Raw genomic sequence first — 26,821 nt, 5'->3', positions numbered from 1 at the left:
GTCTGTCCCTCCTTCCATCCATCCTTCCCTCATGCCAGCCAGGAACATCTCTGCAGCATGGCACTAACCAGTGATGGGACATTGTTCCCCCATGCCTGGGATCTGTGTCCCCGGTGTGCAAGTGAGGTGGTAGTGGCGAGGAGACCTGCCCACAGCCCATTGGCACCCGTGGGGCCGGGGACCGTGGTGGCTCTGCCCTGGGCCAAGCTTGGTGCCAGCGGGTGGGATGGCAGCGTGGACACGGCTAGGAACTGCCACCTGAGTACAGAGCTGCTAGAGATTACCCAGAGGGGGTCACCCCTTGTCCCCAAGCTCCTGGTGTCCCATGGGGAGGGGACACCCCAGGACATGCACCTGGTACCCCTTGGGACCGGGGGCCACCCTGGGACACTGCTGCTCACTGCACAGACTGCGAGCAGGGCAGGGAGTCCTCTGTGTCCCCTCCAGGGCAGAGCAGCATGGCAGGACAGGAGGTTGCATCTGCCCCATCCCTGGTCCCTCTCCATGCATCCTGTCCCCCACAGTGTCCCTTTTGGTGGCAGAAAGGGGAAGACGCTGTCCCCAACCCCTGCCACGCCAGCAGCATTACCAGCCACCCCCCAGGCAGGGCCCATGGGTGCCGGGCAGCTCCCAAAATCCGGGGACAAACCTTGCCCAGGGCTCTCAGGCAGAGCAGCGGAATTGGAGGCAGCTGGAGGGGCCCAGCTCATGCCCCCCATGTCACGGGGGGCCAGGGCTGGGCAGGGGGACACCTCACTGGGGGTCTGTTGGTGCTAAACACCCCCAGGACGGCAGTGCCCGCTCGGCCACCCACAGCCCCTTCCCACCCCGCTCCCCCCTGCACCCCAGATTTAGGGACATGCCTGGGAAGGGCCCCCGGCCCCCGCCCTGGCCAGCGCCGTGCAGTGACCGTGACACGTGGCTCCCTTTTTATTGTAACGAACCGCCGCAATTAATAAAGATGACTTTGGTTACTCCGGGCCAGCGGCCACCTCCCCACGGGGACATGGCCAGCGCCGGGCTCGCCTTTCCCTGTCTGCCACCCCTGCGTGTCCGCGGGTGGGAGAGGTGGGGATCATGGGTGGGAGACGGGGTCTCACTGGGGCAGGTGTCCCCGTGGGGCGGCCGGGTCGGGGTGTCTGCAGGTCCCCGTGGGTCTTTCTGTGGGTGTCTCCCTGTGTCTCTCTCCTCCCCATCTCATCCTGTGGGTCTCTTCCTGGGGAGTTTCTCCCCTGAGGTCTCCCCGTGGGTCTCCCGGAGGGTGTCTCCCCCGAGGTCTCCCCGTGGGTTTCCCCCGTGGTTCTCCTGATAAGTCTCCTTCCATGGGACCTCCGTGTGTCCCCCCGCGTGTCTCTCCGCGGGTCCTCCCGTGTGTGTCCCTGTGTGTCCCGCCGTGTGTCCCGCCGTGTGTCCCCCCGTGTGTCCCCCCGTGTGTCCCGCCGTGTGTCTCCCCGCGTGTCTCCCCGTGTGTCCCCCCGTGTGTCCCGCCGTGTGTCTCCCCGCGTGTCTCCCCGTGTGTCCCCCCGTGTGTCCCCCCGTGTGTCTCCCCGTGTGTCTTCCCGTGTGCTCCCCGCATGTCCCCCCGTGTGTCCCCCTGTGTGTCCCGCCGTGTGTCTCCCCGTGTGTCCCCCCGTGTGTCCCGCCGTGTGTCTCCCCATGTGTCCCCCCGTGTGTCTCCTCGTGTGTCCCGCCGTGTGTCTCCCCGCGTGTCTCTCCGCGGGTCCCCAGCCCCGGCCGCTCCTCCAGCGCCGCCGATCTCCGCAGCGCCCGCCAGGGGGCAGCACCGCCCCGCGGGGCCGCCTGACGGCGCGCTGTCCCGCCCGCCCCGCTGACCGGAAGGGGCGTGGCTGCGGCGGCGGCCGGGCCCAGGTGAGCGGGGCCGCCCCGGGCTCGCTGCGGCTCCGGCGGCGGCTCCGGCTCCGGGGGAGCCCCGCGGGGGTCCCGACCGGGTCCCATTTGAGTCCCGGTTCCCTGTGGGTCAGCGTTGAGTCCCCTCTGCGACCCGCCCGCTGCGGCCTTGCCCGCCGGCGCCTCTCCCGGGCGCTGCGGGCCCTCAGGCCGCGGGGGCCGGGCCTGGTTGGTGAGCACCGTGTTTCGCCCCCGCCAGACGCAGCCCCCGGCGCCATGTGGTCCGTGCTCTGGGCAGCCGTGCGCTCCAAGGCCCCGTACGTCACCTTCCCGGTGGCCTTCGTGGTGGGGCTGGTGGGTCACCAGCTGGAGCGGCTGCTCCGCGGAGACCCCCCGCCCGCCGCCGAGGAGAAGAGCATCTCGGAGCAGCGGGAGGAGCGCAAGCTGGAGGAGATCGCGGGCAAGGACCTGACCAAGGTGGTGAGCCTGAAGGACAAGCTGGAGTTTGCCCCTCGGGCCGTGCTCAACAGGAACCGCCCAGAAAAGAGTTAATGGCGGGTTTGGGGCAGATGGTGCCCTGGAGGGACTGGCCCCGGGGACTCCCCTGTCACCTGCACAGCTTCCCCCAGCCTCCCTCCTGCACCGGCCTGGACCTTGGTGGTGCACCGTGCCCTCTGCTGCTCCTCATGCTCCCGGGGCCCTCCGGAGGGTCGGGGTTTAACCGTTTAACCCCATGGATGCGTCCAGGACGCAGCAGCCAGAGCTCCTGTGTGGCACAGGGCGCTGGAGAAGGAGCAGATCCAAAATCCATCAGCCTGTCATGGCCCCTGAACCATGGAGCCCTCTCAACCTGTTTCCACCCATGTCTCTCAAGGTTTGGTTTCTTTCGTGGCGTGAAGACAGAAGACACTTGGACCTGAGTGACATGGGGTGGGGGTCAGGCTAACCACCGGGGCAGGAGGACCTTCTGTCCTTACAGCTCTCCCGCGGCTCTTTGCGAACCTGATCACACACCACGCTACCGCATCACACCCTGTGCAGTGGTGCAGATCTCCAGGGAACTCCTGTCTGCGTCGTCCCAGGCTTCACAGCGAGGAAGGAGGACAGTGGGAGGCGGAATCCTGGCCCTATTTCGTGGTGCTCTGAGCGTGGCGGTGGCTTTGGACTGGTGTGTAGAGAATGGGGAGATCTCTGCCCTGTACGGGAACAGCCACAATAAACTTCTGTCAGTCCTTGGGCCTCTCTGTCTTCTGCGTCAACACCTGGCTCAGAGCGTGTTTCTGCTCCCCATGTTTTCAACAAGCAGCCCGTTCTGCAATGGGAGAAATTTCGCCGTTATGCCTGGTCGGGCAGTGACCTTGCCTGGCCCAGGGGCCTGGCACGGCGGGCACAGAGTGACGGGCAGGAAGGAGGGGGAGGCACCCAAATCCCTCCCGGCTCCCCTGGTCACGTCGTCTGCTTCCCGTCAACCTCCTTATCTAGACAAGAAGGGCTGTGGCAGCACCGGGTGGGGGCCCAGGGGACGGGGGGGGGTCCTGCTGGGCTGCTGAGCGGGCAGCAAACACTGGGGACAAGTGGGTGGTGTCCCTTCCAGCTTCAGGTGTCACCAGCAAGGCAGGACGGTTGAGCGGTTCTTGAGCAGGCCCAGCCAGTAGCTGCTGCTGCTCTCTGCCGGCAGCGTGCTGGGGCCAAGTGGTCACAGCCGCTGTTATCGCTGCCTCCCGGCTTGTTTTTTCCCGTGGTGCCTGAGCGAGGCCTCGCTGCTGCCCCGGCACAGCCTTCCCCTCCGGGGGATGATAAATCTGTCGTGTCTGCTGCAAAGCCCTGAGGTCAGCAGCCGGTTCAGCGTTCTGCGTCGCTCTGTCCTGCTTCCTCGGGGCCAGCTCCTGCCTGCTGACAGCTTTCCTGCTGCGCTGCCCGGCCGTGTTTACCTCCCGACCTGCTGTCCCGGGGCTGGATCGCTGCCCTGCAGCCGGGCTCACAGCAGCACTGCCGGGAACGCACAGGCCTTTGCCATCGCGGTGTGTGAGAGCAGCTCAGGCTGGGTTAGACGGTGCAGGAGGAGTCTCGGGGTGGCACAAAGGCTGTCCCAGCCCTGTCCCTCTGTCACCTGCTGCACTGGGGCTCACAGCACCATTGCCCCTGTACCCCTGGCAGCCTGGCACTGTCCCCTGAGCTACCCCCTGCCTTTGGCCTCCTGCTTTCCAGCCTGCCTGTGGGGTGACACCGGACAATGGTTGTTCCCTGTTGTACACCCGGGTGGGAACAATCCTGTCCCTTCCCCCAGCTGGACCCAGCTCGGAAACGTCTTCCGAAACCCCTTTGTTCACCCCGCGACGGAGCGGCTCCCTTGGCTGTTTATAGCCCATTGATCTGCCTGTTCCCAGAGCCAGCTGGGCACAATTGGGCTTTGTGGGGACCTCACTGCCCCGTTTCCTCCCCTGGGCCCACGCGGTGCCGGTCGGGGGTGCTCCTCGGGCCCTCGGGAAGGGCTGAGCCCCGCTGGCGGCTGCACGGGCACCGCTGGCACCTGGCTGAGCAGCCCCTGCCCCGCTCCACCACAGCTCCCTTACTGGTCTCACTGTGTTTCCGGCTGGTTTCTGTGCATCTGGGGACTCTCATCCATCTCCACAGCAGACGCCACTGTTGCTGCGGGGCCATGGAATCCCGGCAGGCTCTGAGGCAGGGGTGAAGCATCTTACCACAGACCAATTGCCTTTCTCCTAAACCCTCGGTGCCGTAAACCCACCCTTCCTCCCATTGAATCCCAACAATGTGCTGCCTGGGAAGCACCGGCTGGACAAGAATAGGAGCCGGCGAGCACTCGGGACTGGGGCGAGCAGCCACAGTGGCTCATGAAGAGGGAGAGGAAGCTTTGTTGAATAAACCATTATGGCAAAAAAAAGCCCGACTTCCCGAGACTTCGCGAACTGCTCAAGTGCGAGTCCTTGGTTTGGTCCAGCATGTTTGTAATCTGGCACATCCCGGCGCTGCAGCGGGAGCGTGGCGAGGAGCTGTGCCAGCCACATGACCGGGGCTGCATGAGCCGGGGGAGCCTGTCCCCAGGCAGAGTGTCCCACACCGGGCTCATTTTGCAGTGAGCATCATCCCAGGGCTTGTCTGGCTTCAGGAAGGGCCCTGAGAGCTCCCCCGGCTGCTCAGCACAGCTCAGCACACCTGGACAGCCATGGCGGACATCCGGTTAGATCAGAGCAGGGATGCACCATCTGCGTGGGGCTGGGGACGCTGTGACCCCGCGCTGGCACAGGGGCTGCTCAGAGCCACCGGTTCGCATGCTGTGAGGCCCAGAGGGTCGATTTTTGAGGAGGAGTGGTGGAGTGCAGGGGGCTGGAGGGGGACGCTGAGGCCCACAGGGATTCACACACCTTTGTCCCATCCTGGACTGGCTCAGTCCCCACAGACCTGGGACACAGAGAGTGCTCCGTCTGGCTGCCCTGGAGAGAAAATGGCACATTCCCCCGTGTGTCCCCCGCAGCCCCTGGGGACATCTGTGCCCTCTCCTGTCCCGACCAACTGAGGCTGTTTTTTCCCAGGCTCTGGTTTTGCCCTTTTCCTGAGCGCAGCAGAGTCCCTTCCCAACCTCCCCGTCTCACTTCTGTTACCACCAAGAGCCCTGTTGTGCTGTGAGCAAAGAGCAGCTCTGGTTTGCATCTCGAGGCATTTCCCCAAGCCCTGGCTGGGGACAGCTACAGTGGGACACGTTCCCTCCTGCTCGGCATAACCTCTTGCAGCCACAGCTCAGGGCTCCATCCCCATCCCCAGCACCCCTTGGCCACTGCAGCTCCTTGTTTTTAGATCAAATCAGCCTCCCTGTGCCAGGAAAAGCCCTCGGCTGTACAGGCAACAGCCCCTGCCCTCCTAGTGCTGCACTGAGATGATGCTCCGAGCCACTGGTAGGAGCAGGACCCATCCCAAGGTGGGCACGGGGTGCTGAGCTCTGCGCTCCCGCTGCCTCCATGCGAGGAAGCATCCAGAGGAGAGCGACAATGTCAGGATGCGGGAAGTTGTCGAGGCTATTGAGCGCGTTTCCTCCCGCCCGCGGTTCTCACACAGGGCCGCATTGTCTGCCGTGCCCGTACGCGAAGGGCTAAATATAACCGGGATGGGCCTGGTGGAGGAAGGGACCCATTTGGGATTTGCTTTTCCTTCATTGTGTACTGCTGGCAGTGGTGCTGATAAGGGCAGGATTGGACCTGGTTTGGTGTTGCCTGGAGAGAAGGTGCTGGGGTGCGGGGTCCATGCCTGGCCCAGGAGGATGCTCCTGCCGGTGTCTGTTCCCCCCGGCCCTGGGGAAATGGGGTGCTGGGAACTGCCAGCAGAGCCCTGGGCACCGGGGGAACCCCAGCAGGATGAGGGGACCGTGCTGCAGTCCTGACCGGTGTCCCCCTGCCCAGATCTCTGCCCTTCCTCCCCTCTCAGCTGCGGTTTTGCTCCCGCCGCGGCTCTTCCTGCATGCGGGTCAGATTTAGACACTTGCTATTTTCTGTATGCTGGGAAAGCTTAAAAATAAACTCCCGGGTTCTTGGCCAGCGCCTTGGGGAAAGCCTTGCAGGCGTGACACGTCGTGGCAGCCCTCACAGCTCCTCTTCCCCAGCCCAGGGCAGGATAGTGCAGTGGAAGCCCAGCATGGACTGGTCCTAACTGGGAAGAAGGCAGGAACCTCCCTGCAGACGCGTGGCTGTGGGGCAGGCACATACTCAAGGCTGTGCTCGCTACCCGTTATCCGAAAGCTGTGTCTGCCATGGGGAGCCCCTCACCGCAGCCTCCAGCCTGCCCGTGCCACCACCAGGCTCAGCATCGCGATATGGGGCTGGGCTTTGGGACAGCGGGTGCTGTTCCCAGAAAGGGACCGGAGGAGCCTGTTTACTCAGGAGGGAGCGTGGAGGTGTGAGAAAGCCCGTGCGTGTCTGGCCGGCCGCTATCTGTCCCCGGGCTGTGCCAAAGGGCTTCGTGGGCCAGCCCGAGCCCTTATCAGCTGCAAACTTTTATTTGCCTTAGGGCCACCCACCCACCTTCTGGGGGGGCTGTTGCCAGCACTGGCCCTGCTGTCACCCCCTCCCTGGCCCCACGGCGCAGGTGAGCCCCTCGCTGTTGTTGTTGGCGTGTGCCACGGGCAGGTCCCAGCACTGCGGGGTCACACTGGCCACTCCGAGCCGCCTTGTCACAACACGGGAACAATAGAGGGACGCGGAGCTGTGTTTGCGCAGAGCCCACGGCCGGGCACCGTGTCCAGGCGAGGGGGGTCTCGACCGTCTTGTTTTCCACCTTGCACGGCCGTTCGGAAAAGCGTGATGCTCCCTTGGTGCCAACAAAAATATCAGCCCAGGAGAGGGGACATGAGTGGGGACACGCTGCCGACGGGTAAACACACGGCGCGGCTGCACCGTTACCTTTCACACGGGCGTTTCCTCCCCGGAGTGCGCCGGCTCCTCTCCCCAGTGAACAGCAGCATTGTGGGGCTGGGCAGCTCTGCTGCTGCCTGGGGGGAGCTGGGCTGTGCCCCCCGTTGCACTGGGGTGCCCCAGGCGGTCCCCACTGGATGATGGTGGGAGAGGGCAGGGGCCCTGCAGAGCTGGTGGGAGAGGGCAGGGCACCTCCAGAAGGGATCTGCACCCTTATGTTGGGCACGGGGGCACCAAGCGGACCCCAGCCCCCCACCCTGGGGGATTTCAGCCCCCCCATCCCCAGCAGGGACGGGAGTCAAGGACGGGCTTGGCCGCCAGCCCCACACCAAGAGCAGCAGAGCTGGGTGCCTCCCTCTTCGCTTCCTCCAGTGGCCGATGGCAGCGATATCACCCCGTATCACCCATATTTCATATTCTCCAGGGTATTTTTAGTCCGTCCCACCCTTGCTGAAGAGGCCCTGGGCCGAGAGCAGGCTCAGCCCTGGGCTGCTTGGCTGGAGAAACTAAACACCAGCCCCAGCTGCATTGTGTGCCTTTATCTGCTCATTTCCACCTATTATGCAGCTGTGAGCGGCTCCACGGCCTCCACTGTGGCAGAGCTAGGGCAGGGGGAGAGGGACTGAGCTCGGCTTTGGGCCACCTGTGCCTCGGTGGGCCCATGACAGTCCCTAGGCTGAGGCCAGGCTCAGGGGGACAGGACACTATAGAATCACATAATCATTTTGGTTGGAAAACACCCTTAAGATCACAAAATCCAACTGTTAACCCACTCCTGTCACTGCCCCATGTCCTAAGAACCTCATGTCCATCTGTCCAACCCTCCAGGAATGGTGACTCCAGCACTGCCCTGGGCAGCCTGTTCCAATGCCCCACAGCCCTTTGGGGAAGAAATTGTTCCTAAATCCAACCTCACCCTCCCCTGGCGCAACTTGAGGCCGTTTCCTCTGCTCCTGGCGCTTGTTCCTGGGGAGCAGAGCCCGACCCCCCTGGCTCCAAGCTCCTTTCAGGCAGTTCAGAGATCAGAAGGTCTCCCCTCAGCTCCTGTTCTCCAGGAGAAGAGCAGGGAGGATTGTGCTTCGATGGCGGGTGGCACCAGCAGCACAAGCAGGTGCCCACACTCCCCTTCACCCCCCATTACCCACAGGACAGCAGCTTCCCCCTCCCTCAGCCCAAACCCTCACCCCCTCCCCAACACCGCCAGGGCTGGAGCAGGCACAGTCACACCACGCTTCACTTCTGTCATTCATCCAACTTTATTCAACAAGATGCAACACTGAGTGTGCCGGGGGAAAGGAACCGGCACTGATGGCAGTGCCCACACTCACACCCGGGTCACGCAGGACACACAGCCCCTTGGTCACAGCAGGACCTTCCCCTTTCACAGCATCCACGGGCTGGGGAAGCCGTGGTGACTGCTTGTGCGGCAGCAGTTGGTTCTTCCATCCCCCCCGGCACCTCAGCCCGCAGCAGGAGATGACTAGTGCAAAGTAATAAAACCAATAACCCCCCTAATCCAGCCATTGCTGGGGTAATTCCTCCCCAAAGAAACACAGGGCTCAGGGGTGCCTGGCCATGGCTCCCCAGATCCCCTGCACAACTGCACCTTTAAGGCAGAAAGCTCCTTGCTCAGGCCAGCAGGTTAAAAATAACTTAGAGACACACATGACATGGGAATGGGCCCAGGGCCAGGAGACGAGGCGGGAGTCACACTCCTGGGTCACCGGAGCAGTGACCCTGCAGCCATCGGGATGTGCTGGTCACCGCAGAGCCCTGGCCGAGAGCTGCCGCTGGCTTAACCCTCCCGTGCCCCAAGGGGCAGGGGGCAGCTCCCGCGGCAAACTCTGCGCAGGAGCCGCTGGCCCCGCTGGATCTGTGACAGGGTCATGGGAACAGGACGGAGCTGGTGGCCAGGACCCATCCGTCAGTGCTGCCCCAGCCCCACGGGGCTCAGCCCGCTCCGTGCCGAGGCTGGAGGCGAGCGGCTTCCCACGGCTGCACGCCCGGCTCTCACCCCGGCGTGGGCTCCGGCGAGCCCCAGGGTCAGCCAAGCCGCGGCTCGCGAGGTGCAGCAGCCTCAGGGACAGCCTGTTCCCAGCCACGCGGCCCCAGGGATTTGTCCCTTTCCCACGGCGGCGCGGGACAGCCCGTCCCGGGGAACTTTCTGCAGTTTCCTTCCTTGCAGGGTCTGTGGGGAAAACAGGAGAGAGTGGAGGCTCCGCTCCCGAGCATCATGTCCCAGGGGCAGGCTGGTCTCTGTGGGCGCAGCTTGTCCATATGGGCAGCAGGCAGCCTGCGGCCAGCACCTCTGCAGGCACAAGGGACCGAGGACGGTCCCCTCCGCCGGCCAGGGCCAGCCCAGCACTAGACATACTGCTTTTTGGAGGCTGAGCTCCCCGGCCGGCTGCACAGCTTCTCCTCTGGGGTGGGGGCATTGGCATCCCTGGGGCTATAGGGGTTGGACAGGGCTCTGCTGCCACTAACCAGCGCGAGGTTCTCCTCGTTGTGGAGGTTGGCCCAGTTCTGGTCGCTGGAGAGCTTGTTGTAGGCCTGGTAGGATGTTGTGTGGCTCTCGGCCATGGGCAGGAAGGGGTAGTGCTTGGGCGCGTAGGGACCTGAGGCCATGTCATCGGCAAAGGTGCCCGGGCTCGGGCCAGCTGGCACCGGCACCTTCTTCACGTTGCTGAGCAGGTTCTTGCAGCAGAGATGGAAAAGCTCCAGGAGGTTCAGGACTAAGGAGACCAGCCCCATCACCAGCATGAAGATAATGAAGATGCTCTTCTCAGTGGGGCGGGAAATGAAGCAGTCCACCTGATGGGGACAGGGGTCCCTCTTGCACACGTAGCGGGGCACCATGGAGAAGCCGTACAGGTACCACTGGCCGACGAGGAAGCCAGCCTCAAAGATGCTCTTGCAGATCACACTGATGATGTACGTCCACATCAGCGCTCCTCGAATCTTGAGCCGCCCATCCTCGGTCACATAGATCTTGGACATCTTCTTCTCCACGGCTGCCAGGGCCTGCTCGATCTTCGGGTCCTTGCTGTGGATAGCCCGAAGCTCGCTCTCCTGTTGCTTCAGCTTCTCCTCCTTCCGGGAGAGATAGACAACGTGGCCGAGGTAAATGAGGGTTGGGGTACTGACAAAGAGGAACTGGAGCACCCAGTAGCGGATGTGGGAGATGGGGAAAGCTTTGTCATAGCAGACATTGGTGCAGCCCGGCTGCTTGGTGTTGCACACAAAATCCGACTGCTCATCCCCCCAGACGGACTCCCCAGCCAAGCCCAGGATGAGGATGCGGAAGATGAAGAGCACGGTGAGCCAGATCTTCCCGATCACAGTCGAGTGCTCCTGGACCTGGTCCAGAAGTTTCTCTAGGAAACCCCAATCGCCCATCTTCTAGGGAATCTCGTGCCTCTGCCAGCAAAGAGAGGAGGGGAGAGAAGCCAAGTCAATTCTGTTTGCACGCTGGAGAATACAGGGCAGACGGGTCTACCTAAACCCCAGGCTTTCTTGGGACACAGCTGCTCTGCAGTCGGTCCCAACAAACCCTCCAAGGAGCATCCCGCACCTGCAGGAGGGAGCCAGGCAGGATTTCGGAGCCCAGGAGCGCTCCTCCTACACCCCATTGCCCAGTGAAGAAACACGGGGCTGGGAGGAAAGAGGCAGCTCAGGGATTTGCCTGCCCACAGCAGCACCCAGCCCGCAGCACTTTGTGGCTGTCACTGCCTCCCAGGACACAGCCCACAGCAAAGGGCTCGCTGGCGGGTGCTTTGGGGCTGCCCTGGGGGAGGTGGCACGGCCGCAGGAGCAGCCCAGATTTGCTCTCCTACAGCCCTCTGCCCCGGCTCTACCGAAGGACAGTGAGCAGCAGGGTCACAGGAGGGGAAGCACAAACCCCCGCGGTTCAGCCGCCGCCCTGGCACCCATTCAGAGCTCACCCCAAGCCGGTGGGACGGTCCCCAGCAGCTCCCTTGCTGTGGGGCGATAGCGCCCCAGTGTTCTCGTTGCTCAGGGCTTTTCCCGGCCGGGGGATCACCGAGAACACTCACCACATACAGACCCGATCCTGCTCCAGGGTGTCTCAGTTTCACCCTCGGCGAGCCCAGCCCGCATCCCCCGGCGGGAGCTCAGCCCTGCAGTGGGCTGGGAGAGAGAAAACAACCTCGCCCCTAATTATCATCAGCTAATTAGGCAGGCGTAGGTGCAAATGGGCCGTTAAAGCCACACCTAGCCGTGGTGGGGTGGGGGGGTGTGTCCTGAGTAGAAAGTGGGTGCCAGCGGTGGGGGTGTCCCCGAGCACAGTGTCCCCAAGCAGTGCCCGGGGGTCCTGCTCACTCACCTCCTCCGCTCCGGCACGTCCCGCCGGGCTCGGGCCGCGTTGGGTATGAGTGGCCGGGCCGGGCCGGGCGGCTCTGGCCGTGCGGGGCCCGGGGGAGCCGGGGGAGGAGCGCGGGCAGGAAACGGGGGGCCGGGGCTTAGCGCCGTGTCCCAGGTGTGCGGGGCCGCCCCCGCTGCCCCCGCCCGAGGGGGCTGTCCCGCCGGGGCGGGGGGGTCTGCGGAGCACCGCCCGGCCGGGACCCCTGGGACAGCGGGGACCCACGGGACACGGGGACAGCTGGAACAGCCGGGACACGAGAACAACCGGGGCAGCCGGGGCCGAAGCCGGTGCGGGGCGGTGGAAAGCCCGATTTTCCCCGCCCTCTCGTTCCCGGCTGCGGCTCCGCCACCGGGCAGAGCCGCTGAGCGGGGGAAGGACTGCCCGGGGTGCCCGGACCCACGGGTGGGACCCTGGGCATGTCACCCACTGCGCACCCCTAAAGCCATCGCGCTTTTGGTGGCCGCATCGCGGGCGCGGGGGGGGCACCACGGCAGGCAGGGCCGGGGACATGGGGTGTCCCCGGGGAGGCTCGGCGGGTCCCCCCGCGGGTCCGTGCGGCGCGGCGGGCGCTGGGTGGTGCTGGAGCCACACCGGAGCCGCACCGGAGCCACACCGGAGCTGCCCCGGCGCCGGGCTGAGCTGCGCCGGGGATCCGGGGACAGGGACCCGCCACCGGGGTTTAAGCGGAGCTTTGCTGTCTGGGCGTGTGGAGCCACCGCAACAAGGAGTGGTGAGCAGATGCTGATATTTTGTGCACACGCTTAAGTCCTGCTGGCTCACGTGTACCCCTGTCGCTGTCCTGCAGTGGCCGCAAAGGGCTGGCACGCTTGGCATGGGCTGCGTGGGTCCAGCCAGGGCTGGGGGGCTTGGGCTGTTGACATGAGAAACTAGGCCAGTGCGCACACAACTGCGAGCTGCCATCTCTCTCGCATTGAAACGTGGCATTTCCTCCTCACAGACAGTGCTGGTGCTGAGCCAGAACAGCATTGCTTTATTTAATATAAAATAATTGCTGTCCTTCAGGTAACATCGATGTACCACCCCACACTGTGGCACCAGGGTGCTGCAGAGCCCAGTGCCTGTCTCTCAGCCAGTCCCCATGGTCTCACCACCCTGCACTGTGGCTGCCGAAGTGGCATGGCCCCCCACTCTTGGTGCCTGTCCCCAGTGATGCTCTGTGCCCCTCCAGCCCTCGATGAGTGGAAATGATCGCCTCTGGAGAGCTGCTCCAAAACCACAAAGGAACCAGAGTTGCCCCCACCTGTGGATGTGCCAGCTCCCATGTTGCTTTACCCCCCAAGCACTGTACCCAGTGCAGGCTTCAGCCACAGCCCCAACGAGCTGTGCAGGTGTCCCAAAGCAGACCTGTGCTGGTGCCAGGGCCGCTGGGACACCTTGTGCTGCCCCACCTGTGGGAGCATCTGTCCAGGTGACACAGGAGTGCCCACAGGAGCAGCCCGCGCTGGAAGCATTTACGCAGAGACATGTCACACGTCCCCCTCCTGGCAACGTGGGCATCGCTGTCACGGCCTCTCACAGCGGCACGAGCCCGGCGGTGTCAGCGCGCACCACAGCACGCTCGTGGGGCTGGGGGAGCACGAGCAGAGCTGGGAACGCAGCTGGCCAGACCCTCCGCGTAGCGCCGCTTAAGGAGAAATTAAATGGAAATAATTTCTATTTATTTTAATATCTATCAAGGTTTAGTAAATAATTGATGCTGATGCCTCCTTGATTTCCTTGGGGGCCAGCGTGCAGTTCTGGTGAATAAAAGTCTAACGATGCGTGACAAGCCGGGAGGAGCAGGCGGACGCCGGGCACGCCAGCCCTGGGCATCACCGTGAGCAGCCGCAGAGCTCCGGGGCTGCCCTCACCTTACCTGCGTCTGCTCGGGCACCCATGGGCCCCTCTCAGGGGGCTTTACTTTGTTTGGTTTGGTCATTTTTCACACGGGCTGACTCTCGGGGGTTCGGGGGCTTGGCAGGCTTGAGAAGCTGCTGGGACAAGGGGAAGGTGAACTGGCTGAGACAGGCGAGCTCACAGCTCCTCTGCTCTGTGGAAAGAACAGACAGGCTCAGGAACGCCCATGGGCAGCTGGCACCCACCTACCGTGCCCACACCACTAGGACACCTGGAGGATGTTCCCACAGCCCCAAGCAGGAAAGATTCCACAGATGTGTCCCCCTCCCCTTTAGAGCCACCAAGGTCCTGGCTGAAGAGTCTGGTGGTGGCATCACCAATGGCCACCTCTGGGGCCATCCATCCATGGACACATCTCCCTCCCTCCTTCCCTCCCAGCACCCTGTCAGACAGCAGTCACGTTGGGGGACGAGGCACGCGGGGCTGCCACACACCTCGTCTGGGACTTGTTGTCCTTCTCCTCCGTCTTGAGGTGGCACTGGCAGGTGGAGGCCTTGCTGTAGCTGACGGAGCGCTTGACGGTCTTCTTCCACTTCCGCGCATTCCGCACAACCCGCTTGAAGATGAGGTAGAAGATCTCACAGACGGTGAGGACGATGCAGATGGAGGAGGCTCCGACCATGAAATAGGTGAAGACTCTTTTCTCGGTTGGCCGAGCGATGTAGCAGTCCACAGTGTTGGGGCAGGGCTCCACGTTGGTGCACTTGACCAGCCGTGGCAAGTCAAAGCTGTCCCACATCTTGTGGAGGAGGTAGAGGAACAGGATCTCTATGATAAGCTTGAAGAAGAGGCTGAGCAGGTAGGTCCACCACAGCCCGCCGTGCTTCTTGCCCGTGTTGGGGTAGAGCTTGGGGCAATTCTCCCCATTCTTCTCCCGGTTCTTCTTCTCACGGTCCTCCCTGTAGGCCACGTGCATGATGACCAGGAGGGAAGGGCAGGTGACGAAGATGAGCTGCAGGGCCCAGAGGCGGATGTGGGAGATGGGGAAGAAGTGGTCGTAGCAGACGTTGGTGCAGCCCGGCTGCCGCGTGTTGCAGTCAAAGTCCTTCTGCTCGTCTCCCCACACGCGCTCGGCCGCCACCACGTAGACCAGCACGCGGAAGACGAAGACGACAGAGAGCCAGATGCGGCCGAAGGCCGTGGAGTACTTGTTGACCCCGCTGAGGAGCGCCTGCAGCGTTTTCCAATCCATGGCGGTTGGCAGGGGCCAAAGTCACCCAACCTGGAGCAACAGCAGCAGAAGTGGCGGGTGAAGTGCGATGGGGGACAGCACTGAGGCCACTCATCTCTGCTGCTCATTGACCTCCCAGACTCTACCCCACCACGCTACATTCATCTGGGGTGGGGAGACCATTCCACTTGTCGACAGCAAAGCCCAGCCCCACACTCTCCTGGTGACAGCTGGGGATGACTCAGCCTCTCTGCGTCTCCTTCTGACGGAGGTTTTGCCATAAGGGATGAGCCACCTGGCCAAGTCCCTGCCACCAAGTCCCTGGCCTGACCACGCATGTTTGTGTCAATTGGCAGCGCAAACCCATGGGGCACAGGGAGTTGACAGGGGATGGTCCCAGCCTTCCCTGAGCCTCAGCTTCATGGGTAGGATGGGCTAAGCTGTCCACCATGCTTTGCTGATGCTGAGAGCCGAAGGGGAGGCAGCTACTGCAAAGCTGAGATGCCAGGACATGCCAGGGACCCGTTTCCTCTCTTGCAGGTGCCATCTGAGGCAGGTCAAGCACAGGCGGAGCTGGGGCTGCTGAAAGCGAGAGTCTGTGCCCGTCACCGGCACATCGCCCTGGCCGGCACCCCACTCCCTGCGGCATTGCCGGTGGCTCCTGGCCCCGTGCCGGCCAAACCGGCTCCACGGCTCAGCCTGGGGCTGCCGCGGTGCGAGAAGAGGAGCACAGCTAAGCCTGACCCGGAGCTTTACTGCCTCCTGGATTTACAAAGACCGGGTGATTTCTACCCAGAGGTGAGTTGGCAGCTGTTGACTCAGTGCTGTCTGTACCGGACAGCAAGCTGAATCCGGCCCCGCATTGTTGGCTTTGAGTAACGCACAGCGCTGCTATGGGAGCACGGGGGGGTTTGTAACGTGGGGGTGAAGACAAGAGCAAAGCACCCCAGCACCCCAGGGCCGAGCCCTCAAAGCACAGAGCCGAGCCCCAGCGCTGCTCAGAGGAGACTTTTTTAGCTTCTTTTCAAGAATTAGTCTGGTTTTGTGAGTGCTGTGCACTCACCTTCCCACTCCCCAGGAGCCGCTGCCAACCCGGTGCCCTCCCAGACGTACCTGGACGAGGCTCAGGCTCCTTCCTGCTCAGCGGGGGCTGCGGGCTGGGAAGCGCTCAGCGCAGGGCATGGCGGTTCCTTGCACGATGGCACACGGGTGGTCAGGGTCCCCTTGTCCAGGGAGGGCTGCGCAGCACGGTGAGGTGTCCTGGGGCTGCAGGGAAGGAGCAGAGCCCAGAGCTCTGCCCAGAGCCCGTCTCTGGATGGGGACACCCCACAGCAAGCCCCGAACCTGCTCCCACGCTGCTGACCTGCGGATACACCGAGGACCGTGGCTGAGGTGCACGGGGCCGATCTGGGTCCTGTGTCAGCATGTGCCGGGTGCCACGGCAGCCCTGGTGCAGCCCTGCTCACCTCTGCCTGCCGCCTTGTCCGAAACGGGGAGATCCTCCTCCCCGGCAAACCCACGGCAGCTCACCGGGGCGGGGAGTGATTGCGGTGCTCCTGCCCAGCCCTTCGCTTTAAAACTGGGAGAGGTGCCGCTTTCCCCTCCTCAGCCAAAAGCTGGTGCCAATGGTGGTGTCCACAGCCCCTGTGTGCTGCCAATGCCCCATCGCCAGCGGGTGATGCCACCCAGCACCCACCCGCCCAGCACCCACCTGTCTCAGTCCAGCGCTGGCTCCAGCCATAGACCCGCGGTGGAGCGGGGAGTGCGAGCTCCGTGCCGAGCCCCGTGCCGGGGTGGGGTATATGGTACGGGGGGAGCCAGGCGGAGCGGGGACAACGCTCCCGGTGTGCTCGGCTCAGCCTGCAGCGCCGCTTTGCCTCCCGCCGAGCCTGGCACCCTCGCCAGCCCCCCGCATGCCAGCCCGCTGCGTCACCGCCCGTCCTGCCCCGCGTGGGTGCAGGGCGTTGGGCCCCAACGCACCCGGCTCCTTCCTGGGGTGCAAGCGCAGCTGTGCATTCTCCTAGGGAGGGTCTCAGCCTCTTTTGCTCCCCGAGGAGGGCGGTGGGATGGAGGGGTAAGACCTGGCATGGCCGCTCCTGCTCCTCAGGGTGCCATGCTGTGCCACCCATGGGGGTGCAGCACCATGGGCCAGGGACCCCGGTGCTGCCTGCGGGGTCCCAATGTGGCACTTCATGCACCGTAACCCAGCTCCCCGTTGGCACCGCGGGGTCCGTCCCCCCACAACCAGCTCCGTGAGCCCCCGGTGCCTCTGTGCTGGACATACCTGCCCAGCCGGTACAGGGACAGAGGGAGGTGGCCGGATCCAGGAGCCTTTCAGAAGGTCTTTCCTGGCTGTGTTGTCTGCAGCCCTCCCGCCTGCCCAGGTTTCGTCTGCAGCGCTGAGTGTGTGTGGGGAGGGGAACAGTAATTTGTTCTGTTCCCAGTAACTGGGTGAGTCTGGCAAACAGCTCCGTAGAGGTGCTCGTCTGCGCACATGCACACACACGCTCGGATTGAACAATAAAGGTGGGTCAAATCTGCAGCGAGATCAACAGAGCCAGATTCCTCTGCAAACAACCCCAGGGGCTCCTGCCAGGTGATGCTCCGGCCCCGGCACCGGTGGCTGCGGGCGCTGCCAACCCTGGGCATGACCAGGCACCGGCACTGGGCTCACAACAGCCCCCAGACACGGGGCAGCCAGCAACCGTTGCTAAGAATCACAAATTGCGCAATTATAACCCACTTTTTAAATGCTTTAGCCTTAGTAATAGTTTTGCAACAGCTCATTGGTATCTCCAACCTACAGCAACCCGCAGCCACCACCCTGGCAGCGCCGGGGCGTCCTGGACGAGACCTTTCCCAAAGAGTGGCATGGACTGGGTGGCACAACATAGCAGCAGGGCCCCCTGCACTGGGACCCCTGCCAGCTGCCTCCTGTGGGACCTGGGATGTGTCCCTAAGGGGACTGTCCCTCTCTACCTGAGCAGCCCCATTTCGTGCCTCTGCAGACGTGGCCTGGGCAGGAATGCGTTTCCGCTCGCCCGTGGTTTACCAGCTGCCCCGAGGCTCTCCTGGCATCGCTCCTGCACACCCCAGGGCCCAGCGCACCGCCGTGTTTTCCCAGGCACTCCCTGACCCCGGAGCCCCATGCGGTGCCTCGCCGGGGCCACCCCTCCCGTGGGGACATGGGGCCACCCCTCCTGTGGGGACACGGCTGAAGAGCCATGCCGGGTGCTCCGTGCTCTGAGAGGTTTGCTCCCTGCACTCATGGCAGACACGGAGCATTTTGGCTCCAGGATGGCAAACAAAGTGTGTGTGGGTTTGCCGGGCTGGGGAAACCCTCCAGGAGAGCCAAAGCAATCCCTGGTGGGAGCCTGGGGGTGCGGAGTGGGGGGAGTCTGGACGAGGGGCATACACAGGCACCCTCATCCTGTCTGAGAGCAAAGTGGGCGCTCAGGACCCCCCCCACACCCCGGAGCTGCCTTTGCAGGAGCAGGAATTTGAACTATGCTGCCATAAGAGCCGGCATGGCAGGAATCCGGGGGCTGCGGCTTTCGAGATGAAAAACCCAGGAGAGAGGGAAGAGGGTGAGAACCACCAGCAGGTCTGAGTTATTGCAAGAGCAGCAGTACCCTGCCCTACGGTAAAACCCCATCAGGACTGGGTGAAGAGTGGGGCTGGACACCCCCAGCAGCCTCTCACCTGGAATTCTGGCATTGCAGGAGAGGCCACGTGGCCACGGCGAGAAAGTTCAGGTGCCTTTTGGCACGGGCAGAAGGTTTCCCCTAAGGCAGTTGGGTGGGGAAGGGAAACAGCCCGTGTTTTGCAGCACTGAGCCGGGTGTTTGGGTGTCCCAACAAAGGGCAAGTCCCTGCGCCCCCTCTGCCATCCCTGGCACGGGGACAAGGTGCTGATGTGATTCCACAGCTCTCAGCACCAGGGAGCCCTTGGAGGAGCCTCAGGTATGCCTGGGGCATGTCACCTCGCTCCAGGGACATGTCACCCTGCTGCCACCCCGCTCCAGCTCAGTGGGGTGACAGCTGAAAGGCTCCAGTGCCAATGCGAACACTAAAAACACCCCGTGGCGTCCAGTGGCCGAACCTCAGGTTCCTCCATAAAGGGAAAACTAATGAGGAGCGGAGCAGGCAGAGAAGCAAACCAGCAGGAAAACCTCAAAAATCTCTTTAAAATAGACTTAAATGGGTTATTGCAGGAGGCAGCACTTGGCTGCGACCCAGCCTGGCCTTTGATCTCCGGCTCCCTGCCCGTCACAGCATCCCAGCCACCCCGGCTGTCCCACGGGGCCGTGTCCCCAAGGAGGGGACCTCCTGGAGTCACGGGAGCCTGGGAGCCGGGGCAGCCGCTTGCTCCGGCACGTTGGATGTAAAGCACGGAATTTCTCTTCAGTTCCCAGCAAACGGGCATTTTGCAGGCAAGGAAGAAACAAGTCCCCGCTGGGAAGGAGAGGCTGCGCCCGACCTGTGCTGCCGTGCACACAAACCCTCCATATCCACGGCTGGGCTGGAGTCAGCAATGGTTTTGCTTTAAATCCCCTCTCCCCAAAATTCAGGGAGCCTTCTGAGTACCGCACAAGAAAATGCAATCCCCTGTATGACAACGCAAAGCCTGGGAAATATTCAGCTTTTATCATGACATCCCCTGGGTTATTTGCTTAACCACCGACACCAGTCCTGCCTCTTCGCCCAGGATGCTGCGTCCCAGGGGGTGCAGAGCACAGAAACAGCAGGAAAAGAGCCAAACATTTCTGTTTGTCCGGCCAGCAGCTGCTGATCCCAAACCAGGATGGTGCAAGACACCAGAGCTTTGCAGGGAGAGCTAAAGCAGCACAACAACTAATGGCAACTGGATCATCAGGTCTCTCGCAAGGGGAAACGGCTCCAGCTGCTGCTTTGATGTGCAGAAGCAGGGCGGTCGGGCAGGGTGGTTTTTCTGGGTCTCATCTCTGTGGTGATTAGCGCTCGCAGCTGGGGAACACCTCTGGATTTGGCTAATTGGGCAGCCTTGATCAATGCGGCCAGCCTTACTTGAAAACAAACAGCCCAGCCCCAGCGTTTTAAATCAGAGGCAATGGCTTGTACACAGAGAACAACTTGTATCCTCTACCTTAAAGGCTTCAGTAAAGAACATTTCCAAATGGATAATCCAGCAAGAATGGACAGAGGGGAGAACAGCTTCACTTAAAGGAGATGGAAGAAATGCACCTGTATTTCAGCATCCGTCTCTCCTACCTCAACAGACACCAAACTCACCCGCCTCGTGCCGCTTCCTCTGCAGAGCCCGCGAGTGCTGGGGCTGCCGCTGCGCATGGGAAAAATAACAATCACACCCTCTAAATAAAGCAAAACCAGTAACAGATCGAGCTGCATGTTCAATGTTAATGTTACTTACAAGTGCATTTGCCGTGAAATTATTGTTAATTATTCATCCTGGCTAATGTTCAGTTACTGTTGATGGCCTTAGAAATTGCGGTGCCACCTGAGTCACGGCAGAACACGACATATTACAGCAATAAACAAGATTATATTCTGCCATTTAATGTTATTGTTCAATCAATGGTTGGGGTGTTTTTCCTCGCCCTCGTTCGGCTGTTTTGCTGGGGTGTTTTTCTCCGGCTGGGCAGGAAGCGCCGCAGCCCATGACGGGCTCTGCCGGCCCGGCCGGATCCTCACCCCGCGCTTCGCCACGGTGGCTACACACCAAGCACGTGTTCCAGTCCCCACTCTGCTAATGAGGGTTATTAATGACGATCGCATCCTCCTGAGATGGCCCTGACACCTGCGGTGTGGCTTCCGGAGGGTGAGGGATGGGGAGAGGGGTTCCTGGGGGGCTGAGGGTGCCCATCCTGTCCAGCCCCTCGCACTCACCCCCAAACTGCTTTGAAAACCTGTGATGTGTTGAAATTGCCCCAGCCCGTTCCCGGCAGCCCACGGCTGGGGATGTTCGCACCTCTGGGTGTGTCCCCCTGTGCCCAGCAGAGCATCTTAAATCAGGAATTCGTTTATTTTTTTTTAAAGGCGGGGATTACAGGGAGATAATTAAGATGTCCTCCTTGCTCACCTGCGCCCGGTGCCTGGTGAGATTTGCCATTGACTCGCTGAGCGCAAGGACAAGCGCCTCCCCGGGCAGCACAGAGCCCGTAATGCCCTGGGCGTCCCAAACCCACCCGCCCGGCTGCAGCTCAGCTCCAAAGCCATCGCTGGGGCTCAGCTCCAGGGGCTGCCCCAACTCCCAGCAGACCGGAGCCCCCGGCCCATGGTTTGTCACCACGGCTGGTCCAAACCAAAGAGGAGGGCTCAGGGTGGGCTCCCGGCTCCCCCGGGGCAGCTCTAGGGAAGATCCTCCTCCTCGGGCAGTGTGTCGGGGGCGGAGGCCGTGGGGGGGATGGAGGCTGTGGGGGGTTTGTAGTCCGCTCCATGGAAAACCTGTCCCCCCGTGTCCGCGGGCTCGGTGTGGGAGAGCTGGCAGTCCCGGCTGTGCCGCCGGCTCGTCCTGCCGCCGGCCAGGAGGCACTCGCGGCACCGCTTGCCAATCAGGTAGGCGGCCTCGATGATGCTCAGCACGACGCAGACACAGGTGGTGACCACCATGAAGAGGGTGAAGATGTTCTTCTCGGTGGGATGGGAGATGAAGCAGTCCACCGTGTTGGGGCAGGGGGCCAGCTCGCACTTCACCACGCGCGGCAGGGTGTAGTTCGTGTACAAGTGGTAGAAGATGTAGAGGAAGACCACGTCCACGCCAGCTTTGAAGATGAGGCTGAGCAGGTAGGTCCACCACAGCCCCCCCCGCTTCTTGCCGGGGTTGGGGTAGATGCGGTGGCACTCGTCCCCGCCGGCCGCGCGGTGCCTCTGCTCCTTGGCCTCCCTGTAGGCCACATGCATGATGACCAGGAGGGACGGACAGGTCACCAAGATGAGCTGCAGGGCCCAGAGGCGGATGTGGGAGACGGGGAAGAAGTGGTCGTAGCAGACATTCCGGCAGCCCGGCTGCCGCGTGTTGCAGTCAAAGTCCTTGTGGTCGTCACTCCAGACCCGCTCAGCTGCCACCACATAGACCAGCAGGCGGAAGATGAAGACGACGGAGAGCCAGATGCGGCCGAAGGCCGTGGAGTACTTGTTGACCCCGCTGAGGAGCCCTTCGAACACCCCCCAGTTCATGGTCCCCCGATCCTGTTAGCGAGCCTGGGGGAGAGAGAAAATACGGTCACAGTGAATCAACACCAGGCTGGACGGGGCTCTGAGCAACCTGAGCTGGTGCAGATGTCCCTGCTCATGGCAGGGGTTGGACTGGATGAGCTGGGAAGGTCCCTTCAACACAAACCATCCTATGAACAAGCTGCAGGAGGTCCCAAGCACTGGGGGGACCATCTCCAGCCCCTGCTCACACACAGGGACACACACTGAGATGTGTCCCAGCACACACCTGGTCTGGGCGATGTCTCCACCGGGCACTGTCCCCCTCTGCGGGTCCACACCAGAACTTGCTGGTTCTGCCATGGCAAAGCCTCCTTCAGCCCCTGCCCAGCTCGGTGCTCTGCCGTCCTGTGCCGCCCGCCACAGCGCTCACGCTGTTACCCAGGTATTTGTTATTGATTTTCCTTACGTTGCCAGGCCTGGCCCAGGCAGACAGGCAAATGGGAGCAGCCGGGGTGTGACTCACCCAGCAGCTCCACCGCCACGTCCTCTCCCATTGCTGGAATCTGCCGTCGCCTCCGCTCGCCCGCTGCACAAACCCGGCCGTGCCCACGCGCCCAGAGCCACGGCACAGCGTGGTGACAGACCCCACGGGGCAGGGACAGGGGTGAGCTGGGGGGCTGCACAGCCCCAGCAATGCTGAGGGGCTGACTCGGGGCTGGGCGGCCACGAGAACCGATCTTCATCAGCTCACCCTGATCTCAGCCTGTCCCAGCCCCAGGACCCCGAGCAGCTGATGTGACCCTGGACTGCATCACGCTGCATAAATGCACCTGTGGGGCTGCAACCAAGCGAGACCCCCAGGGCTGTTTGGCACCGACTTCCCGTAAACTTGTTACCTATCAGTAAAATAACAAATCTCCCTGCGCTGGCAGCGCTCTCGGGGGTGAGCAGATCCCACTGCTCCGCACAGCCCAGCCTGCGCAACACACCCGCTCCCCCAGCACGCACCCGCAGAGCCGACAGATCCCGTCCCACCAGGGCGATCCCCGGGGACACACACGCACACCCCAGATTTCTCCTTCCCCGGCTGTGCCCACCACCCCGGCATCGCGTCGGGCTCCGTGGCGAGCGGCAGACGCACCTTCCCCAGCCCCAGCGCTGCCTCCCCAGGGCTGGGGGCTGCAGCACAGGGGTGTTCTCACGCGTTTTCGTGCCGCTTACCTGCGGGACGTCCCTGTGCCGAGGCCGGCGGTGCTGCCGGTCGGTGCTTGCCCGCGGCAGGAACACATCGCCCGGTGCGAGAGGCACTGGCGCCGTGAGTCATCCCTGGGAGCGAGGAGGAGATTCCCAGGGGGACGGGACGGGGTTCCAGCAGATCCCAGCGTGTCCATGAGCTGCCATGGGGAGCACGGAGCAAGGGTGGGTGTCAGATGGGTGTGGGTCCAAGGAGTGGGTGCTGCCGCACGGAGTGTGAGAGCTCAGGTACAGCCGGAGTCATTTGAGGAGCAAACACACGTTTCATTTGCAATTCCGCTGGGTTTAAAAAAAAAAATGTAGAGAAACAAATCTAAACAGCTGTAAAGTAAATTACCACTGTTTGCGGATGGCTCCAGGGAAGAGTTCTGTAGTTTGAAAGCAAATAAGCCCTTTTTTTTTTCTTTAATGTGTCTGTGTGGTCTATGCAGGGAAAGGGGATTCTCGGGGACTGTGTCGCCCCAAGCGGGGGGCTCGGAGCAGCACCCCCGAGCTGGGGGGAGGTTCTGCCCCAAGAACCCCCAGAATTGCGGGTGTCTGAAGGGGCTCTTGAGGCTTTCTGGGTTAAAACCCCCCATCTTCGGGAGCTGCCAGATGCGCTGGGCAGTTTCTGCCGGCGCTGGGCTCCAGGCAGAGCTCATCTCCATCCTCTGCACCCCTTGTCCCCTGCTTTGGGGGCAGGAGGTGGGTGGCCGCACATCTTCCCTCTGCATTGCGCTGGTTAGGGCTGCCTGGCCGAGCCGGAGCAGAGATCAGCCCTGTCTGCCTGGCAAATACCTGGTGCAGGCACAAAAAGGCCAAATAAGGATGGAAGAAACCAGAGCGTGAGGTGAAATGAGAGGTGGGAGCTGCCATCGGTCCCTCCAGAGCAGCTGATGGGGCTGAACCCGACTCTGCGGCCCCAGAACATCATGTCCCCGGTGCCAAAGGCTGAACCCTCCACCAGCCAAAACCAGCCAGTCCTTGGTGCTGGGGAGGCAGAGGTGTATTAATGGCAGCACTTTATCTTCCAGGAACAAGCCCCATTAGTACATTTTCACTACAACATGAAATATTAATAACGCTTTGCATTTATATAGCGTCATTCATCCAGGAGTCACCAGCTGAGCTGCTGACATGAATCAACCACCACAGCCAGCTCTGGAGGAGGCAGGTAAATAGGATCGTACCTGTTTTCCTGCTGCACACACTGAGGCACAGGGTTTCCTTCTGGACAGCGGTGCTGTGTGCCACCGCACTGTCCTGCTCGCCATCCGAGGACATCACCGCTCACATCTCCATCTGTCCCATCCGCTTTGCTATTATCAGACAGAAGTTGCTGCAGAAAAGCAAAACACTTCCTTGGGCCACTTGGCACGTTGCTTTTTCCTTGAAGGTTTTAGAATTGCAAGGAAAATTACTCCACTTTGTAAAATAATAATAATAATATTCAGAGCTTTTTTTTCCCCTTTGGTCCCTTCCTTGAGAGATTTTCGCAGACAGTCGGGCCCCGACTCAACCCTCAGGCTTCCACAGCAGGGAAGAGCAAGCAGAAAAACCAGTGGGGAAAGGGCTATTTTCATCTTATTAAAGAGCCTTGTATTTAAACCCTCCTTCAGGTTTGTAGCACAAGATGATTGCAAAGGCTTTTACACACTAACTCAGCAGGAATCTCTTCTGCTTTTGGTGCTGTTGCATGCAGATGCTGGTTAGGAGGGTGGAATCTCATTATTGAGGCTGGATAAATAGAGAGAAATAGGTTCTGGGTGCAGGTACAGAGCGGGTGCAGAAATGTTGTTTGCACAGACCACCCGCCCGCTGCTCCCTTTACTCAGCACCACTGCTATTCAAAGAAGGCACCTTGTTTGCAGATGATTTAAAAAAAAGGCAGGCAAACAGATTAGTGAAAACCAAACGCCGAGAGCGGGCTGGATGTTGGCTAAACCACTGCCAAAGTCGTGTGAGCGTCTGTTGCTGCTGCAGCCAAACTGGCTCCCCCAAAACCGGGGGTGCCAGCAAAGCGTGGTGACGGTCCTGCAGGTGCCGGTGGCTTGGGGACACACACCGTGGAACCGACCTCCAATCTCCAGCAGATGCAGGAACAACCAGCACAGCCCCAGCGCTGCAGCCGGGGGCTCAGATGGATGGGAGGGGGGACAAAGGCTCCAAACGCTGTTTTTAACAGGTCCCTGGGGGGGTTCTCACCCAAAGCGCTTCATGCAGCACTGCTGGGGAAGGAGGGAGGCTGCAATTAAAGAGGATGGCAAGAAGGCAGCACTGCTAATGAGGCCGACAGCAATTAAACCGCCCTGCTGGCCCAGCAGGTGGGGAGGGCAGTGTGCTAATGAGTGGGGGGCTGCAGCCCTGGGGGGAGCGGTGCTGTGGGTGAAGGCGGCTGCATCCTGCATCCCTGAGCAGATGCTGCGGCAGCCGCGGTTTTGCTGCGGCTGGACCTGCGTGTACCAGGGTGCAAGGGGAGCTGTGGCCCGGAGCAGCCATGTGCTGCACTCCCAGTACCCTCCAGCACCCCCAGCACCCTTCAGTGCCCCCAGCATTGAAAGTACCTTTCGCTACCTCATGTCAACATTAGCCCCGAGCTGCCCCAAGAGCCGCTAATGTTAATGCCTCCCTGGCACAGGTTTCCTTCATGCGGCCAGGACACAGTTTGCAGATTTGTGGGGGCTGCTCAGACACCCTCCTGCCCCGAGGGTCTGTCTGGATGAGAGCAGCAAACCCTCCATCGCCCAGCCTGGTAGCAGCCACCTAACATGGCCAGGACACATCAATCTGCCCATGTTTACAAGTGCAACTGCAGGGAGTAACCTCAGTTCTAGGCAGAGCTTAATTAATCATGGAATCAAACCGACTCGGTAAGATGGTTTGTTACCGAGGAGATAAATTCGCATGGTCAGTGGTGGTGGAGGATGGGGTTAGCATTGACCTAAACCATGGAAGTTGATGGTGAGCAGAGGAGGGGACAGGGTGACGAGGGGGACAGGGCACGTGTGTCCTGCGAAACCTTTGTGCTGCGAGGGGGCACAGAGGGGAGATGCTGCTGTGGCACTTAAAGAGCAGAATTAAGAGCATTTCCAGTCTGGGCAGACCATGGCCCTGCCATGATGGTAAAGGAAGAATGTGGAGGGCAAACTCATAAGCTGGAGGGGACCATGGGCAGCCACCCGGTCCCAAAACCCAGGTGGGGAGGTGCAGGGTCCCAGGGTGCTCCTGAAATGGGAGCAGAGTCCAGCCCAGCCCTCAGCCCCTGCCGCACACAGGGCTGGGTACATCTCTATCGCGTCTTTTGGCCAAATAACCATCGTGCTAACGACATCTTTGCCCTTGCCGCCGACCTTGGCGGCATTCAAACGGGTGACCCGCAGGTCAAAGTCTTTATATCCTATTACCAGTCTCCTGAGTCATATCTGTCCCCTGGCAAGTCATATTATTTTGAAATGGCAGCTAAATGGGAAAGAGGTCGCGCTCCCAATACGGCGACAATAGGACATGACAGCACTTTTCTGAGTGATTAAGCCTCAGGTGATGTCAGGGCTACAAGACAAGTGGCTGAAGGCTGAAAGACTTTAATCACCCTGGACATGTCACCGCATCCTTGCGCTCCATCCTGCTCGGGTGGGCTCTTACTGCGAGACGGGAGCAATAGAACAATAATCAAGCCCAACCCGTGCACTCACCA

General features: G+C 61.7%; 4 protein-coding genes across 8 annotated transcripts; 1 reads left to right on the top strand and 3 right to left on the bottom strand.

The window, feature by feature from the left end:
* Positions 1-1,850: 1,850 nt before the first annotated feature.
* On the top strand, positions 1,851-3,080 carry SMIM12 (small integral membrane protein 12). 2 transcript variants are annotated; one of them, XM_080357674.1, is made up of 2 exons: positions 1,851-1,869; positions 2,108-3,080. In XM_080357674.1, exon 2 carries the CDS (start codon positions 2,125-2,127, stop codon positions 2,398-2,400), a length of 276 nt encoding a protein of 91 aa, XP_080213800.1. In that variant the 5' UTR covers positions 1,851-1,869; positions 2,108-2,124; the 3' UTR covers positions 2,401-3,080. The 2 variants fall into 2 exon arrangements, with proteins under 2 accessions (XP_080213800.1, XP_080213799.1); XM_080357673.1 differs by having other exon boundaries at positions 1,868-1,973.
* Positions 3,081-8,565: 5,485 nt separating this feature from the next.
* On the bottom strand, positions 8,566-11,786 carry GJA4 (gap junction protein alpha 4). Of its 4 annotated transcripts, XM_080357622.1 has the most exons (3): positions 11,324-11,418; positions 9,756-10,688; positions 8,566-9,459 (listed from the first exon to the last, which is right to left on the bottom strand). In XM_080357622.1, the coding sequence occupies exons 2-3, from the start codon at positions 10,665-10,667 to the stop codon at positions 9,349-9,351; spliced, it is 1,023 nt and encodes a 340-aa protein (XP_080213748.1). In that variant the 5' UTR covers positions 10,668-10,688; positions 11,324-11,418; the 3' UTR covers positions 8,566-9,348. The 4 variants fall into 4 exon arrangements, with proteins under 4 accessions (XP_080213748.1, XP_080213747.1, XP_080213745.1 ...); XM_080357621.1 differs by lacking the exon at positions 11,324-11,418 and adding an exon at positions 11,614-11,786 and having other exon boundaries at positions 8,566-10,688; XM_080357619.1 differs by having other exon boundaries at positions 8,566-10,688.
* A 2,168-nt stretch (positions 11,787-13,954) lies between these two features.
* Positions 13,955-14,761, bottom strand: GJB3 (gap junction protein beta 3; the record flags this gene model as incomplete). Its single annotated transcript, XM_080357568.1, has 1 exon — positions 13,955-14,761. The coding sequence occupies one exon, from the start codon at positions 14,759-14,761 to the stop codon at positions 13,955-13,957; it is 807 nt and encodes a 268-aa protein (XP_080213694.1).
* A 6,326-nt stretch (positions 14,762-21,087) lies between these two features.
* On the bottom strand, positions 21,088-21,915 carry LOC308048416 (gap junction beta-5 protein-like; the record flags this gene model as incomplete). Its single annotated transcript, XM_080357567.1, has 1 exon — positions 21,088-21,915. The coding sequence occupies one exon, from the start codon at positions 21,913-21,915 to the stop codon at positions 21,088-21,090; it is 828 nt and encodes a 275-aa protein (XP_080213693.1).
* Positions 21,916-26,821: the final 4,906 nt, after the last annotated feature.

This window comes from Nesoenas mayeri, assembly GCF_963082525.1.
Source record: "Nesoenas mayeri genome assembly, chromosome: 21".
NCBI classification, from domain to species: Eukaryota; Metazoa; Chordata; class Aves; order Columbiformes; family Columbidae; genus Nesoenas; species Nesoenas mayeri.
Note: the sequence above shows the minus strand (reverse complement) of the source record. Positions and strands in the feature narration are given on the sequence as shown.